The sequence below is a fragment of the Geotrypetes seraphini genome, chromosome 2, assembly GCF_902459505.1.
Source record: "Geotrypetes seraphini chromosome 2, aGeoSer1.1, whole genome shotgun sequence".
Classification (NCBI taxonomy): Eukaryota; Metazoa; Chordata; class Amphibia; order Gymnophiona; family Dermophiidae; genus Geotrypetes; species Geotrypetes seraphini.
In genome coordinates, this window is record NC_047085.1 from 105,136,736 (window position 1) to 105,152,669 (window position 15,934).

At 42.9% G+C, this 15,934-nt stretch overlaps 1 protein-coding gene across 5 annotated transcripts in view; it reads left to right on the forward strand.

Moving 5' to 3' along the window:
• Window positions 1-14,775, forward strand: part of MYBL1 (MYB proto-oncogene like 1) — a 242,921-nt gene extending 228,146 nt beyond the window's left edge. For 3 of the 5 annotated variants that reach the window (XM_033934279.1, XM_033934277.1, XM_033934278.1), the window contains 2 exons: window positions 1,322-1,483; window positions 13,401-14,775. In XM_033934279.1, the coding sequence (XP_033790170.1) occupies window positions 1,322-1,483; window positions 13,401-13,529 (291 nt within the window). In that variant the 3' untranslated portion in view covers window positions 13,530-14,775. The remainder of the gene's footprint in view (window positions 1-1,321; window positions 1,484-13,400) is intronic. The other 2 variants (XM_033934280.1, XM_033934281.1) reach the window with 1 other exon arrangement.
• The last annotated feature ends 1,159 nt before the right edge of the window (window positions 14,776-15,934 follow it).

A 15,934-nucleotide genomic window follows, 5' to 3' on the forward strand; every position in this document is an offset into this window, starting at 1 on the left:
TAGAATTGACAGTGAAGACAGTGTTTCTGGTAGCCATTGTCTCTGTGATAAGAGTCTCAAAGATACAGGCCACTATCATGTAGAGAGCCATTTCTCAGATTTATAGAGTAGGCGTATCCCTTTGCACAGCGCCTTCATTTTTGCCGAAAGTAGTGTCGACCTTTCATATCAAATCAGGAGATCAGGTTGCCCACATTCTATTCCACGGGCTCCAAGAGGAGAGACAAAGTGTTGGAATTGATGGATATGTGGAGAGTACTTCTCTATTATCTTGAAGTGACCAATAATTTTCATGTCTCGGATCATTTTTTTGTTTTCACCAATGCTGCTAAACTTGGTAAGCCAGCATCTAAGAAGGTGACCATTTCCAGATGGATTCATATGGCAATATCATTAGCGTACATTGGCTATGGAAAACAACTGCCAATATTTCCTTGAGAGTACACTCCACTGGTGGGGTGGCTTCTTTGTGGGCAAAGACTTGGGCAATTCCACCTGAGGAGATTTGTAGGGCATACCTTTGCAAAGTTTTACAGAGTGGATGTGGCAGCAAAAGATGATACCGCTTTTGGGTCCTCTGTTTTAAGGGTAGGTTCATCTTCCCCATCCTACTCATGAGACTGCTTTGGTACATCACCTATAGTCATGACTCCTATACCCTTTGCACCAGAAGGGAAGATTAGGTTCTTACCTCAATAATCTTCTTTCTGGTGTAGGAGTATAGGAGTCTTGACGCCCCACCCCGTCAGTCTGAAATTCACCTGCTTCCTGTCTCAGACAGGTGTGTGTGTCTAGAACTGGAGATTTGCTTCTGTTAGTCAGATAATAATAAAGAAAAGGCAGTGAGACTTTGAGCTCTATAAGTGTTAGTGTTGGTTGCAATTTGATAGGTGGGTTGTTCGTTCTACCTGGGTTTAAGTAATGTGTTAATTAACTTGGTTCAGTTTTTTTCTTACAAAGGACAGAAATGTATTGTTGGGGAAGTTCTCCTTATCCCTCCTTATTTATTATAGTGCTGAATGATTGCTTAGGTATAAACTGAAGGGGGAGGGACGCTCTACAGCCACTGGCGAAGGAGGTGGAGTTGAAAACTGGAAATTTAATTTCTCTGCAACACAACTTGCAAGCAGGGGGATATTACCTACAGTCAGAACTGTGTCTGTCAGATGAAAACAATTAACCTCTGCAGTTCCTTTTATTTTCCTAAACATTTTTCTCATTTTACTAAAGGTAAGTATATTGTTTCACATTAAATCTAGCATTACTGCAAGAAGTGAACATAAATTATTCTTTCTTCTTTTTCACTCTGCTCTCTTTATAGGCAGAAAATATTGTCACTACATCTTTATTAATGATACCATTGATGGAAAAACAAGAGAACAGATGCTCTGTTGGAGTGGAGAAAAGTAAAGCCTTTACAATGACTAAAAAAAAGCAAAACCCTTGTACTTCCAAAAGTGTCAGATTTGAAAAATCTTTACCAGTAAGTTGCTATGAAATACTTACATTTTTATTGCTTTTTTAACAAATGTGTAAAAGATTAAGGGGCTGCTTTAGTCTGTCTGGATAAACCAAACCATAAAAAATCCTCACTTAATGGCCTCTGCTTCTTAGATATAAGCGGAATATAATTTTTAAAAATAAATAAATAAGATTCAGTTTACTAATGACGAAAAAAAACCCTATGTTTTATATCACAACCACTTTGTCAGTCCATCTCGAGGCATGATGACATCCAGTAGACTTCATGACCAGGCCCAGATTTTTTCAGAAGTGAAGAGGAAGGCAAAGGTCCAGTATGATTCCATGTTTGTTAAGGAAAATAACCAAAATTTGATGGGATTCATGCAGTATCTTTTTTAGTAGAGAAGTGTTGAAATGGCTAGAAAATCTTTTATGAATAGTTGGCTTCCATCTCTTTTGCTAATATTGAATAATCTATCTTGAGGTTTGAATGGAAGAGTAACTCATTGTTCTCTTAGGCTTCCACGGTTGTCCAAGTCTTGCATCATCTAAGTAAGTAGAATTGACATTTCATTCATTTATGCTGTAGCTATCTTCAGGGTATGCTGTCAGGTTTGCAGTTTGTCTTTATTTAGTGGGTTCTCAAACCTAATTGGTTGAGTTTTGAGGTAGGTGCTTTCCTCAGGAAGGTGAAAGATTTCAGCAGGTCCTGGACAACTGCAACAAATGAGCAGCTCAGGGAAACAAGGGTTCAAATACCACAAAGAACATAAGAATTACCATACTGGGACAGACCGAAGGTCCATCAAGCCCAGTTCCCTGCTTCCAATAGTGGCCAACCCAGGAACCAAGTACCTAGCTAGATCCCAAGTAGTAAACAGATTTTTTGCTGCTTATCCTAGGAATAAGCTGTAGATTTCCCCAAGCCATTTAAATAATGGCCTATGGACTTCTCTTTTAGAAAATTATCCAAACCTTTTTTAAACCCTACTAAGCTAACTGATTTCGCCACATTCTCCAACTATGAATTCCATAGTTTAATTACATGTTGTATGAAGAAATATTTTTTCTGGTTTGTTTTAAATCTACTACTTAGTAGCTTCATCATATACACGTTAAATCAGAGTTCAGGGATTGTTCCCTTGGGAGCTAGCTCACCCCAGGTTCGTCCACTAGTGGGTCGAGTGCAGGCTGCGTAGTTCTGTGGAGTTGCTCCCATGATCAGGACCAGACTGTGTTCCTCTGTCAGGCGTGCTGTGTGCCATGTCCGAGGGTGGCAGAGTTGACCAGCTACAGACATCAGGTTGTTAGGGCAGTCAGAAGATTCAAAATTCAGCTTTCCACCAAGTTGAGGCAGAGGATCTTCCTGTGAGCTGTTTAGCTAGGTCTGCAGTGTATTCCTGTCAGTACATGTTTCTGTGAGTACAAGCTAATAGCTTGAATCAGAGATTTTGGGGTTTCTAAATGGTTTCCCTGCATGACCTACCCCCACCCCTAAAATCCTAAAATTGCCATTTTTGAGTGTTCATTGTGGTTTTCCTGGGCTATTTTTAGTCAAAATAGGCCCTCGGTGACCATCTTGGATTTTTCCAGCTTTATTTTTGAAAGAAAACCACATAGATGACCTCCCCAGGGCAGGAGGTCATGGATTCATGTTTCATTTGCGGTGGATGACTGTAGGATGTGCAGCCGTATTCCACGTGGCTTTGCGGCCCGTGAGGGTTGCCCAGATTCAGTGCCTTCGATCTCCAAGTAGGGTCTTCTAGCGCCTTCTGTCCCGACTCCCGCAAAATTGCGTTGGGAGGCCCTGGGGAGTATGTCGGCAATGTTTTGGTGAAATTCAAGTGCATCGCAGGAGATAAACCCTGTAAATCCTCTAAATAGTCCAAACCTAGTGCGCAGGGGTTTGCTCCCGCCGTGGAGGTTTTCCCTGGATTTTGTTGATATGCTTTATTAGGCATACTTGATTAGAAAGTCTCTGCCTGTATCCCTTCCATCAGATTCTGTGCTGATAACAGGGACCTCTGCTCCAGTGGACCAGGGTCTTCTCTCCTGCCTCCTCCCCGGGGTGTCAACAAGTAAGCTGGTAGTGCCCGTGGTGGCACCTGATACACTTTCCATACCTCTGCTTTCACAGGGGAGCACCATGGCAACCTCAGATCTGGCGGATCTCCAGGATCTGGATAGATTCAGAGGCTCTTATTTGAGGGAGGATTCCACTGTGCGCAGATTTTTCAAGCACAGACATCTTGTGGATTTGATCTCTGAATCTCTCCAGGAATTAAAGCTGCAGTCTGAGCAGCCTGTTGCAGCAGAATGTTCCCTCATGAGTGACCAGAGGCCACAATCTTCCTCTTTTCCTGATCATCCTGACCTTGTTTGAATTCTTAGGGACATCTGGAAGACTCCTGAGCATCCCTTGAAATATGCTCATGCAATGGTGTGGCTTTATCCCATGGCAGATGCCTTTAACAAGTGCTGTTCTTCCCCCCGAAGGTGGTTTCCTTGGTGGCACAAGTCACCAAGCGCACTTCTCTCCCCAGTGATAGGGATGTAGACCTGAAGAATGTTCAGGACCGATGGGTGGATTTTGTCCTCAAGCATCTTGTTTGATTCGGCAGCCGCATGTGTTAAGGTGGTGTCGGCCTCTCTTGTGGCAAGGGCATGCCATTCCAAACTGTGCCATGATCCTGATACTGTGGTGTTTCGTGACTTGGATTTTATAATCTTGGGAGTGGATTATATGGCTGATGCCTTGTATACAATAATAAATAGGCTAGTAGAATCTTTACTAAGGTCAATCAATAAACCATATTCCTGAAAATCTTAGAGTAATCTATTCTGATAGTTCATAGACCTCAGTGGTGTAACCATGTGAACATCAAGTTTCAATACACACAGTATATTATACACCCAAATCGTCATCGGTCCAGAGATTTTTAGCAAAATGCTTAAAGTGTTTAGAGTGCAGTCTTATAAATATATTTAGTTTAAATTAGTACTCATCTTAGTATGCAAGGAAACACGACTCGGGGGTTACTCCAACATAGAGCTATGTCTCCCGTGTTTCCCTGCATGAACTGTGAAACGCGGGAGACATCGCTCCAGCTGACTTAATGGGGGAATCCTTGATAAAGCCATCTGGCGAAACATATGACATTTTGAAAGTCTTTGCTTAGCTTTCTGCCTATTTTGTTTTGGCTCACAGGATGCTTTGGATCTGGCAGTGGTCTGCCAATTCTTCTAAAATTATGAGCCAGTTGCCCTTTAAGAGACAGCTGCTGTTTAGCCAGGGCCTAGATGGCCTTATGGCTAGTGTGCAAGATCGCAAGCTTACGTCGCTGCCCATGAATAGATTCTGACCTTCCAGAGGTTTGGGTTGTTAGAATTTTCATCCCTTCAGGCATTCCTGTCCATAATTGGGCCTGCTCGTGGGTCAGTAGTCATCTTTGTCTGCCAGACCACGATTCCATGGTTCTTGACATCAACCATCCAGGGGGAGTAGTACGGTGGCTACTGCAGAGAAGCATTTCTGACACCAGGCCGGTGTCTCCCCCACCCCACATGCATAGGGGGGGCAGTTGTCGACTTTTCTGGCAGAATGACAGGCCATTACCTCCGACCGCTGGGTCTTGGAGAGTCTCAGAGATGGCTATAAACTGGAGTTTTTCTGTCCTCTGACCGAGTATTTTCTGGATTCTCCAGCAGGCTGTGCTGAGAAGGCAGTTCAAGTGTAGGCCACAGATTACTCGATATTGTGGCCATAGAACCCATTTCAGAGCGAGACTCTGGCTCTGGGAGATGCTCGATATATTTCATCGTTCCAAAGAAAGGCTCCGATGATTGGAGATCATTTCTGGACCTCAAAGCAGTCAATGTGGTGGTTAAAGTGCCTCGCTTCCGCATGGAGAAGGTGTGTTCAGTGATGGCATTGTTGGCGCTAGGGAAGTTTCTAGCCTCCCTGGATCTGACGGAGGTGTATCTCTACAATCCCATTTTTTGGGACTACCGGAAGTATCTGAGGTTCATCTTGGGGCAACATTTCCAGTTTGCAGCGATGCCCTTTACATAGAAACATGATGAAAGGTAAAGGCCAAATGCCCCTTCCAGTCTGTCCATCCACAGTAACCATTGACAACAGCACCCAGGACCTTCACCAAAGTGATGATGGTGGTGGTGGCCTATCTTCACACCCTAGGTGTCATGGTTCACCCGTATCTGGACGACTGGTTGATTAGAGTTCCCTCGCAGTCCGAGGGATGTCAGGCTGTTCATCAGTTGGTGAAGTTGCTGCAGCACCTGGGCTGGGTGATCAACTTCAGGAGGAGTCACCTCAATTTGACATAGGATATGGACTACCTAGGAGTTTGATAAGTTTGATTTTACATGGGTCAGAGCAAAGTCTGTCTCCAGTCAGGAGATACTTCAACAGGTTATCAGGGACCTTCTGGCTACTCTGATCCCAATGGCATGACAGCACCTCCAGGTTCTGGGGACCATGGTGGCAACGATCAATGTGATTCACAGGGCCAGAGCCTGTCTGCGTCCACTGCAAGATGCTCTGTTTTTGCGCTGGAACTCCCAGCAGGACCCATTACATGCACACCTGCCCTGGATGACACTGACACGGAATAGTCTTGCCCTCTCGCTATCCAGGGGACTTCACTCTGGATTTCAGATTGGGTGATTCTGTCTATGGATGCGAGTCTCAAAGGCTGGGGAGAGATGTGTATGACCATCCCTGTTCAGTGCCATTGGGCGCCCTCAGAGTGCAAGTGGTCCATCAATCACTTGAAGCTTCTGGCGATTCGGCTGGCTCTTCTCTGCTTCAAGAGTCATCTCCGTCATTGAGCCATCTGCATCTTCTTAGACAATGCCACGGCAGTGGCTTATGCCAAGCAGCAGTGTGGCATGAGGAGTCCCTCTCTGAGCGTGGAGATGTGGTTTTTCTTCTGGTGAGCAGAGAGACACTTTGTGGCACTGTAAGTGGCGCACATGGTAGGAGTGGACAACATTCAAGAGGATTTTCTCAGTCGTTAGACTCTGGATCCCAGAGAGTGGTCTCTGTCTCAAAGAGCATTCAATCGCATAGTAGATCAGTGGAAGCATCCCACGTTTGATCTCATGGCAACTGCGTCCAACAATAAAGCAGATCGGTTCGTCAGTCGCCGTCGCAAGGGCGGTAGCGAAGGCCTGGATGTTCTAGTTCAGCCCTGGCCACGGGAAGGTCTCCTATTTGTCTTCCTTTCAAGGCCCATGATAGGGCATCTGTTGAGTTGGATAGTGGCCCATAAAAGTCCGGTGATCCTGGTCACACCCGAATGACTGAGGTGGCCTTGGTATGCTGAATAAGTTTGGCTTCAGCAGGATTAGGGTCTCTAGCTACTTTGTCATTTTCGCCTACTCACATAGGGTCTAATTGCAATGCAGGATCCAGACCGCTTTGGTCTTACAATTTGGCTCTTGAGCATGCAGCCTTGACTAACCGGGATTATTCTTCAGCTGTGATTGCCACATTGCTACACAGCAAATTAAAATCCAAATGGCTGCTTATGCGATGGCTTGGAGATGTTATAAAGCCTGATACAGCCTGCAATAGGTGTACCCATGTGTTCCGTCGGTCCCTCAGGTCCTGGAGTTCCTTCAGGATGGCCTGAAGAAGGGCCTAGCGGTAGCTTCTCTCATGCCAGTCTATCATGTATGGGCCCTCCTTCTCTGAGGGGCTCATTGACAGCTTATCCAGACGTGGCTTGTTTTTTGTGGGGGTCTCTGTTGTGGTCTGGGATCTTATCCTGGTTCTCCATTCTCTGCCATATGAGCCTCTGGAGCAGGCATCCCTTATGGATCTAACAATTAAATCGTTTTTCCTGGTGTCTATTACCTCAACCTATAGGGTTTCAGAGCTTCAGGATCCTTTTCTGCATATTACGGATTCCAGTGTGATGCTGCTGCGCACTGTTCCTTTCTTTCTTCCCAAAGTGGTTTCCACTTTTCATGTTAATCAGGAAGTCCTGCTTCCTCTGGTTCAAGGTAGCAGGATTGGGTGTGCGGTCCTTGGACATGTGCAGGATCTTGTTGCAGTACCTGGAGGTCACCAACTAGTTTCGCCTCTCCGACCATCTGTTTGTTCCAGCGAATCCTGCCTGCAAGGGTATGCCAGCTTCTAAGGTCACCATTTCCAGGTGGATTCGTATGACTTATTTTTGCGGCATTATGAAGGCGCCCCCTTCTGACAGTGCAGGCTGTCTCCTGGTAGCATTGTTTTGTCATTCAGGCTTCTAATGTTTTATGATCTGTTCTCTTGTTTTTTCATTATCAAAAATATGGAGAAAAGACTTCAGTAGTCCCTCAATAACACAGTACTATTAAATTCTTTATCAAATTGCTGCCATTAAGGTATAAACCATCATCCAAAAAACTCCACCCACCCCACTCATGTTCACATTATCAAAAAAATATGTAATTCTTTAGTTTCTACTATAAGGACCCCAATATGTGCAACAAGTAATAATAGTTGGAGCACACAGTACTTAATTTTTAATATATGTCAATGTGCTGCACTCAAGGCTGTCCAATCATGTATCCACTACAAAAATAATGGCAGTAATAAAACTGACTTCTGATGGCATCTTGTTGCTGCTGCAAACAATCATTAAGTTCCCCAAATCCACAATGTTGTGTTTGCTAGTGCGAATAATGATTAGTCCCGACAAGGGCCCCTGTTTTGCTTATGCTGCCTCGGGGGAATTGCTCTTACCGCAACTAAAAAAGAAAAGAATTCAAACAAATATACACAAAAACCCAAAATATTTTATCCAAAAAACATACATTTTAGAACTTGTACTGACACCAAAAAGGGAGCCCAAGGAGGCCTCAACGATGAGACAATCAAGGCACAACAAAGAAGTTGTGAGGATGAGATGGCTGCCGTCGGTTCTCGCGGGTCTCACGAGAACTGATAGCAGCCATTCAGACAGCGACGCAGGACCAGGCAGGCACGCACCTGCCTTGTGCGCTGCTCTACCACAACAGATCAGGACTCGGGCAGCTGTTCAGCGAGGGAAGGGCAGGAGCGCCTGCCAATACAGCGCTGGACCGCCGCAATTACAAAAAGGTACGGGGGAGGGCCCTGCTAGGATTACAAAAAGGTATGGGGGGAGGCCTGCTGGAATTTTAAAAAGGTACACCTGGGGGGGAGGGGGATTATTCGCTCCATAAGATGCACCCTTATTTACACCCACTTTTGCATCTTATGGAGCAAAAAATACAGTAATTGAAAATATAATGCGACAGCAAACCCTTGTCACATGACTACAAAAATCACCTTCGGAACAAAACTAGAGTGATGACTTTATGTATTGCTGGTGTTAAAATGTGGAATGTTCTGGTGGGCCAATTGCAACTGTGGAAACTGATTTCAATTTAAGAAACAGTTAAAAACTGTTTGTTAGTGCATTTTTGTGAATTATTAATTGACATTTGAAGAAAAGGATCTGCTTAACCATTTTTGTTATTGTATTCTTGCGATTTATTAGTTATTTGTAGAGAAATTATTTAATTATGTAGATTTTATGATATGGTTTGTTTTTATCTTATGTATGTTTTAATTGATGTAAACAGTTTAATTTTTTTGTAAACGGTATAAAATATTTAAATAAACAATGCCCTCCATTCAGTATTACCATCTCAATATCAATACTCAGTCACAACTTCTATACCTTATATATTGGATCCTCAGATGACTGCCATGGACTTGCAGGTTTTTTTATATAGTCCAATTCTGCTGCCCAATTCTTCACAGGTCCATATACAGTACTCCCCCGATATTCACTTGGGTTCTGTTCCAGGAACCCCTGCGAATGTTGAAAACTGCGAATGCAGTTTTTAGGCAGGGGAGACTGGAGAGGCAGCCGGAATGCCGGCGAGTGAAAGAAATCACTCGCTGTATGCTCCAATCGCATCTTCCTATACTAAAGTCGGGCCTCACCAATCAGGAGCTGCTTTGACATGCGGTGAAAGCACCGGCATCGCCAGTGGGGAAAGCAAAGATGGCGCTGTCCCCGAGTTTGGCCCAGCAGTCTCCGACCTCGGCCCAGCCTGCAGATAGCGCATTGGTGTTACAACAGAAGCTGGAGACTTAGTTTCACGACCTTAAAGCTGAAATGCAAGGGGTTCGGGATGACGTCAAAATGGCATTGGCAGAACTTCAGGCTGAGGTGGGAGACTTAGGAGGACGAGTTGAAGCCTCGGAACAGCATGTCTCCCGTTTGGAGGGAGTGGTGGCGTAAACGAAGACAGAGATGGCGCAGCATGTGAAAGAGTTTGCCGATTTGCAGGCTCATGTGGAAGACCTGAAAAACAGGTCTCGAAGAAGCAATTTGCGTTTCAAAGGTATCCCAGAAGATGAGCGCCATAAGGATAGTAAAAAGGTGGTACAAGAATTTTGCAGCCATCTGTTGGGGCCTGATGAGCAGATTGATGCTGGTGCTATTGTTCTTTTAAGAACACATCGGGGACTTGGAACCGGTCGATCAGGGGCTCCCAAAGATATCATAGCTTGTTTTGGAGATTACTTGGTCAAAGAAAAAATTTTGCAAGCTGCCTGGAGAAAACCACAATTACAATGGCATGAATTTGAGGTTGGAGTATTTCAAGATCTGGCTCTTTCCAAGCTGCAAAAACGGAGGGCCTTCAGGGAAGTGACTCAGGTGCTAAGGGCGGAGGGTCATCGATATCGGTGGTTGTTCCCGTTTGGGGTCTGGATCAATGCTCCCTCTAAGGATTGGCCGGGTATGTGAAATTTTTTTCTCATGTGAGCAACAAGTTCTAAAAAAAAATTTTTGTGTGAGCAACAAATTCCATAAACCAACAATTTTCCAGATTTGCAAGTACAGTAAAACCTTGGATTGCAAGTAACTTGGTTTGCAAGTGTTTTGGAAGACAAGCAAATCATTTGATTACATTTTAACTTGATATACAAGCAATGTCTTGCAATACAAGTACATGCAGTATACACACATCACAATTGAGTGGATGGTTCTTCTCTCTCTGACGCTGCAAGAGTATAGTGACTGTTCTAAACGAGCGAGGTCTTGCAATTCAAGTACGTATAGTATTTAGTATTAAAGTTTTTGGGTTGTGGAATGAATCGTCCGAGTTACCTTTATTTCTTATGGGGAAATTCGCTTTGATATACGATTGTTTTCAATTACAAGCATATTTTCGGTGTATTTTGTATTAAAGATTTTGGATTGTGGAACGAATCGTTCGAGTTTTCCATTATTTCCTATGGGGAAATTCGCTTTGATATACGACTGCTTTGGATTACAAGCATGCTTCTGGAACGAATTATGTTCGCAAACCGAGGTTTGACTGTATTTTGTAAGCGACCATGTAAAATCTATGTGCAATGCTCCTAGATTGTATGAGCGATTGCTCATGTGCTCAGCTTACAGGGAACATAGGTCTGGATGACGGTGAACGGACGATCGAGGAGAGTAGATACAGTGGGAGATGCATGGCTGGCCTTGAAGAACCTTGGCTGTAATAACTTACCTGCGGCATCGGGGACGGGAACACCGACAAAAGGTGGTAGATCGGTTGAGGCCTGGCGCTCGGTCACTCACGCCACTAAAAAGGCAATCCTGATGGAGAGCGGTGAACCCATTGGAGCGGCTGAGGGCCTTCGATTGTAACCTGGGAGGACAGGTCGAGATGCTTTCAACCTCCATTCTGACTTTTGGACTTTGCTGTGTGGAGTACGCGCAGAGTGGGGCTAGGAAGGAGCGGGATATGGAATGAGTGTGCAGATTTGGGGGAAAGAAGGTGGGCTGTATGCTTGAGATGCTCAGAGTTGAATGGATGGGGAAAGGCTATGTGGGTGCGGGGTTGATGACCTGGGGATTTATAGCATGATTGCATGGGTGTATTTGGGTGATATGAATACTGTTGAGGGCGGTGAGTATTATATTGGGAAATAGTGGGTAGGGAGTTCTAATTCAGTTATTGCGATTTATGTTTTGTTGGGAAGGCTATGGTGTTAGATGCCTTTTGGGGGAGACTTCATCTTTTCTCAGTGGCTGGACTGGCATCGACTAGATCAGCATATGTGGGGGGAGGGGGGAGTTGGGGAAATTTAAGAGTTTCAAGGGAGACAATAAGGGGAATAGAACGGATGGGAATATACTCAGGATCGGGTCTTGGAATGTTAATGGGTTAAACAGTCCAGGGAAAAGGAGTATTGTTTACAGGGAAATGAGGAGAATGGATTGGGATATTTGCATGTTACAGGAAACGCATTTGAGGCCTAGGGACGCTGCGTTACTGCAACATCCGGCCTATGAACATGTTTGGATGCATCAAGGTCCGCACACCCACAAAAAAAGGGTGGGATTGCAATTTTGGTGAGAAAGGGATTGTGTTTGGTCATTGATCAGGTCTTTAGGGATGTACAGGAGAGATGTTTAGCTCTGAAAGGGTCCCTACAGGGGCAACGGATAACTGTAATAAATATATATGGCTCCAATGTGAACCAGGTGGGGTTCTATAGAGGATTGAAGGAAGATTTGGTGATGTTCATTCGCTCCCTCTCTCCCCCCCCCCCCCCAGTAAGTCTCCTAACCTTCCTCCTTCTGCCACCCTACCACTGCCTGACCCATAATCTGTATTCCACACAGGGCCCAACACCGGCGCTAACTTCAACAAAGAGCCTTCACATCCACGCACCCAGAATGGCTCTGTCGGCTCCGCCCACTTTGACACGTATGCATCAGAGGAGCGGTATCCAACAGGGCCTCACGAGCAGATAGACTCGAAGGCTCTGCATCAGTTAAGCTATCGCCAGTGCCGGGCCTTGTATAGACTCCAGACCCCCTGACAGGCAGCGGGAGGGTGGCAGAATACAGAGAGCTGTAAATCGCTGGAGTTAACTTGGTGTTGCTAGATTGTGGCACCACCCCAGCTGACCCGGATGCACAATCCGGGCAACACCAAGCTAACTCCAGTGATGAAGAGCCCTCCGTCTTCTGCCACCCTCCCGCTGCCTGTCAGGGAGTCCGGAGTCTATATAAGGCCTGGCACTGGGGATAGCTTAACTGAAGCAGGGCCTTGGAGTCTATTGCTCATGAGCCCTTGTTGGTACTGCCCCTTTGATGCAAACGTGTCAAAGTGAGTGGAACTGGCAAGACCTTCCTGAGCATGTGGATGAAAAGGCTCTTCAGTGGAAAGGGACATGCAGCTAGAGGAAGGGGGGGGCAGGAGACCCATGGCTCACGGTACTGTGTGTTGAGAAACACTGTTGTAGAACAATGTGCATACTATATAACTTTTTTTTTGGGGGGGGAGGGAAATAAGCCTTTTAAAATTAATTTATTGCTGATTATTAAGTGTTTTATTTAAACTCAAATGGTTGTATTTGCTGATGTACTTGTAAGTTTAAAAAAAATGAATAAAGATTTATAAAAAAAAAAAAACACAACAAAAATCCAAACTGCATTAAGAAGAGTCATTCTTAGGGCCATGTTGATTAACAGGGAGAGTATATATTAGGTTCATTTTCAAAGCACTTAGGCATACAAAAGGTACCATCTTATGTTCTTACTTTGTGTGCCTAAGTGCTTTGAAAATGAACCCCATTGTATTTTCAAATTGATGTATAATTTTCAAGCCATACTCAACCTGCAGAAAAAGCAGATGCAAGTAGTCATGTGTACTTTACACCTGCAGTAGTTTTAAAAGATTAGTATCGTGCTTTATCTTTGAGAATTGGGTTAAAAGCCCACAGATAAAGTAGATTGTCTCAGTGAGGGCAATTTGAAAGTTGCCCCAAAATGTCAGCTGTTCTAAGGAAAATTTTAGGTAGTTATAAATATGAATATAAAGACAATGTAATACTTTTAAACACATAAAAGTAATAAGATAATTTTATCTTTTTACAGTCACATGGTGAGTGGGAAACAGTGGTATATGGAAAGACTGAAGATCAACTGATCATGACTGAGCAAGCAAGAAAATATCTCAGCACATATACAGCCAGCAGCAATATTTCAAGGGCTCTAATATTGTAGTATTTATATTTAAAACTGAGGAGAATCCTCTTTCCCTCACTGTTTACTCTGCACTAGGAAGACTGACTGTAAATTCTAGTGTCCTAAATTTCCTGAAAATAATTGGTTTCTGCTATCAGATATCCATACAAAGGAAATGCAGTGAGCAAAACAAATATTCTCCTTTTCTGTCCAGAAAGGTCAGTTATAGCTTCTTGTATATTTTAGTTAGTTGTCTGGCTTTTTTAGATGATTTTCAGAAGGAACATATTGTGGAAGTTTGACTATCGGGCAGCATGATGCTTGCAACGTAACATAACTTGCCAGTCCTGATTTTAGTCCATTGACTCTATAGATGTGAAGTTCCAATCTCCATAAGATCAGCAATACAGCAAGTCCTTAGAGTGGGGTAAAACCAGGACTGACTCAGTTTATCCAGATGCCATGGAGCTGATTTGTATCCTCAAATGCTTGTTGGTGGTAATGCCAAATCTGCTTTATGCCTTATGAGACTGTGGAAGCCAGAGTAAAAGAATCGGCTGAGGAAGATGACAATTCTAATTTGATGCAAAAAATATTTGAAACTACTTTATTCTCAGTTTGTGACTTTTTATTTTTCTGATTGATATGTTGGGGTAGGGGGATGTTATTGTCTCTTGTTTTTGTTGCCTTTTGTTCTGTAATACTACAAAATTCCAAACACAATGATGCTGGATATCAGACATCTTAGGAACAAATACGATCATGCTGCTGGAAGTTCAGATCACTTAATTTAATTTCAAATGTCACATTTCAATGAAGTTCTCTATGACAGAATAGCTGCATATTCTTAATGGCATGTAAGATGAAGATAACCCCAAAATGATGCAGAACATACAGAAGTACATTGTGGTGTTGGAACAAAGGAGGATTGTTTGCCTTCAGGCAAGTTGTAAAGCTGAGTTCTTAGTCAAGTATTTTTGTTTGTTTTTGTTGCTCATTACCTGATCTTTTTCATGCTGATTCAGGCAGTGGTGACAGATTCTATACTGTTAAAATGAATCTGTTGAAAAGCTGTGGTGTCATGTACAATGCATTGGAATGTTGACTTAGTGGAATTCAGCAAAAGAAATAGTGGATTTTAAAGAGAATGTCCTATGACCAGCAGATATTTGATCTGAATTCAGCATTAACGTGTTTGCAGATGTGGAATATATTCCATAAACTTGTAATTGTCATATTTTGAAACATTATTTTTCTCTGACACAAAGCTTAGCAAAAAAAAAAACCAGCATGAACAATCCCAGCAGTGCTTTTGAACTAAGCACGGCAAAGAATCTAGTAGAGTTTGGGGTTAGGTTTACAAAGGTATATTTTTATTAGATAATTTTTCATAGAATTTTATTCATGATCTAAAATAGCAGTTTCTTAATGCTGCGGTATAGGTTTACAGGTACTACTTTTGAAACAAAAGTTCAAAAAGTGGGGCTGGAACAACAAACAGCAACCGGGGAAATGTCCACATCATACATCGAATGTATGTCTATAGAAAAAAATGCTTCTGCTTAAATTGGGCAGTTGCTTATGTAGCAATGTATTCTATGTAAACAAACACATTGAGAAGCTGTTGGAAGGAAGATTAGAAAGTTGCACTACTGGCTTTTTGATTTGCATAAAAAATACTATAGTGTTATTTATTTGAGAATGGTACTAGAGGTAAAATGGTAGTCAAAAGACTGAATTAAGTTTTCATTTTTATTAAAACGTCAGTATTTTTCTTAAAATATCTGAGACCATCGTTGAATGTATTGTACAGTACGTAGAACAGGTTGAACTTGTAAATTGAAAGGAAATCTGATTTGGTTGTATAATTTATTTTTATTTTGCGCTTAAGAGTAGATATTTATACATAAATAGGGTGTTTAGAAGCCAGTGTTTTGCTGTTATAACAGTTAAAGACCCTATTAGCAAATTGCTTCTCCCATTCTCTATGGAACCAAATCTGTAGAATCCAATCCAGCAGCAATATTGAACTGAGTAAAGGCTATATGACCACAGAAGGCACTCCTTTGCTTAGCACATCTTTCTCAAAATAAATCTCATCGGGTACCCAAACGGTGGACAAATTTTTAGTATTGATGTAAGGAATAGCAGTAAATTCTTACCTCAGAAGAATACTGATTGATATCTTAAGCTGCAGAAATATTGCACTAAACACTAAATCATGTTATTCTTATGCATATATTAAATATTCCTGTGTGACATGACAAGACTTATAATTTTTAAACTTTATATATAGTTTGGATCCTGTAAATTGCCATCGTGTTAATGCTAGGGGTCATTTCTGCATTCCTGTTTAGAAAACAGTTCTATTTTAAACCTTTGGGGAAGCCCATACACTCCTGAAAGTTCCGGAGAATTGTCTGTTTATCAGGAACTATTGGGTT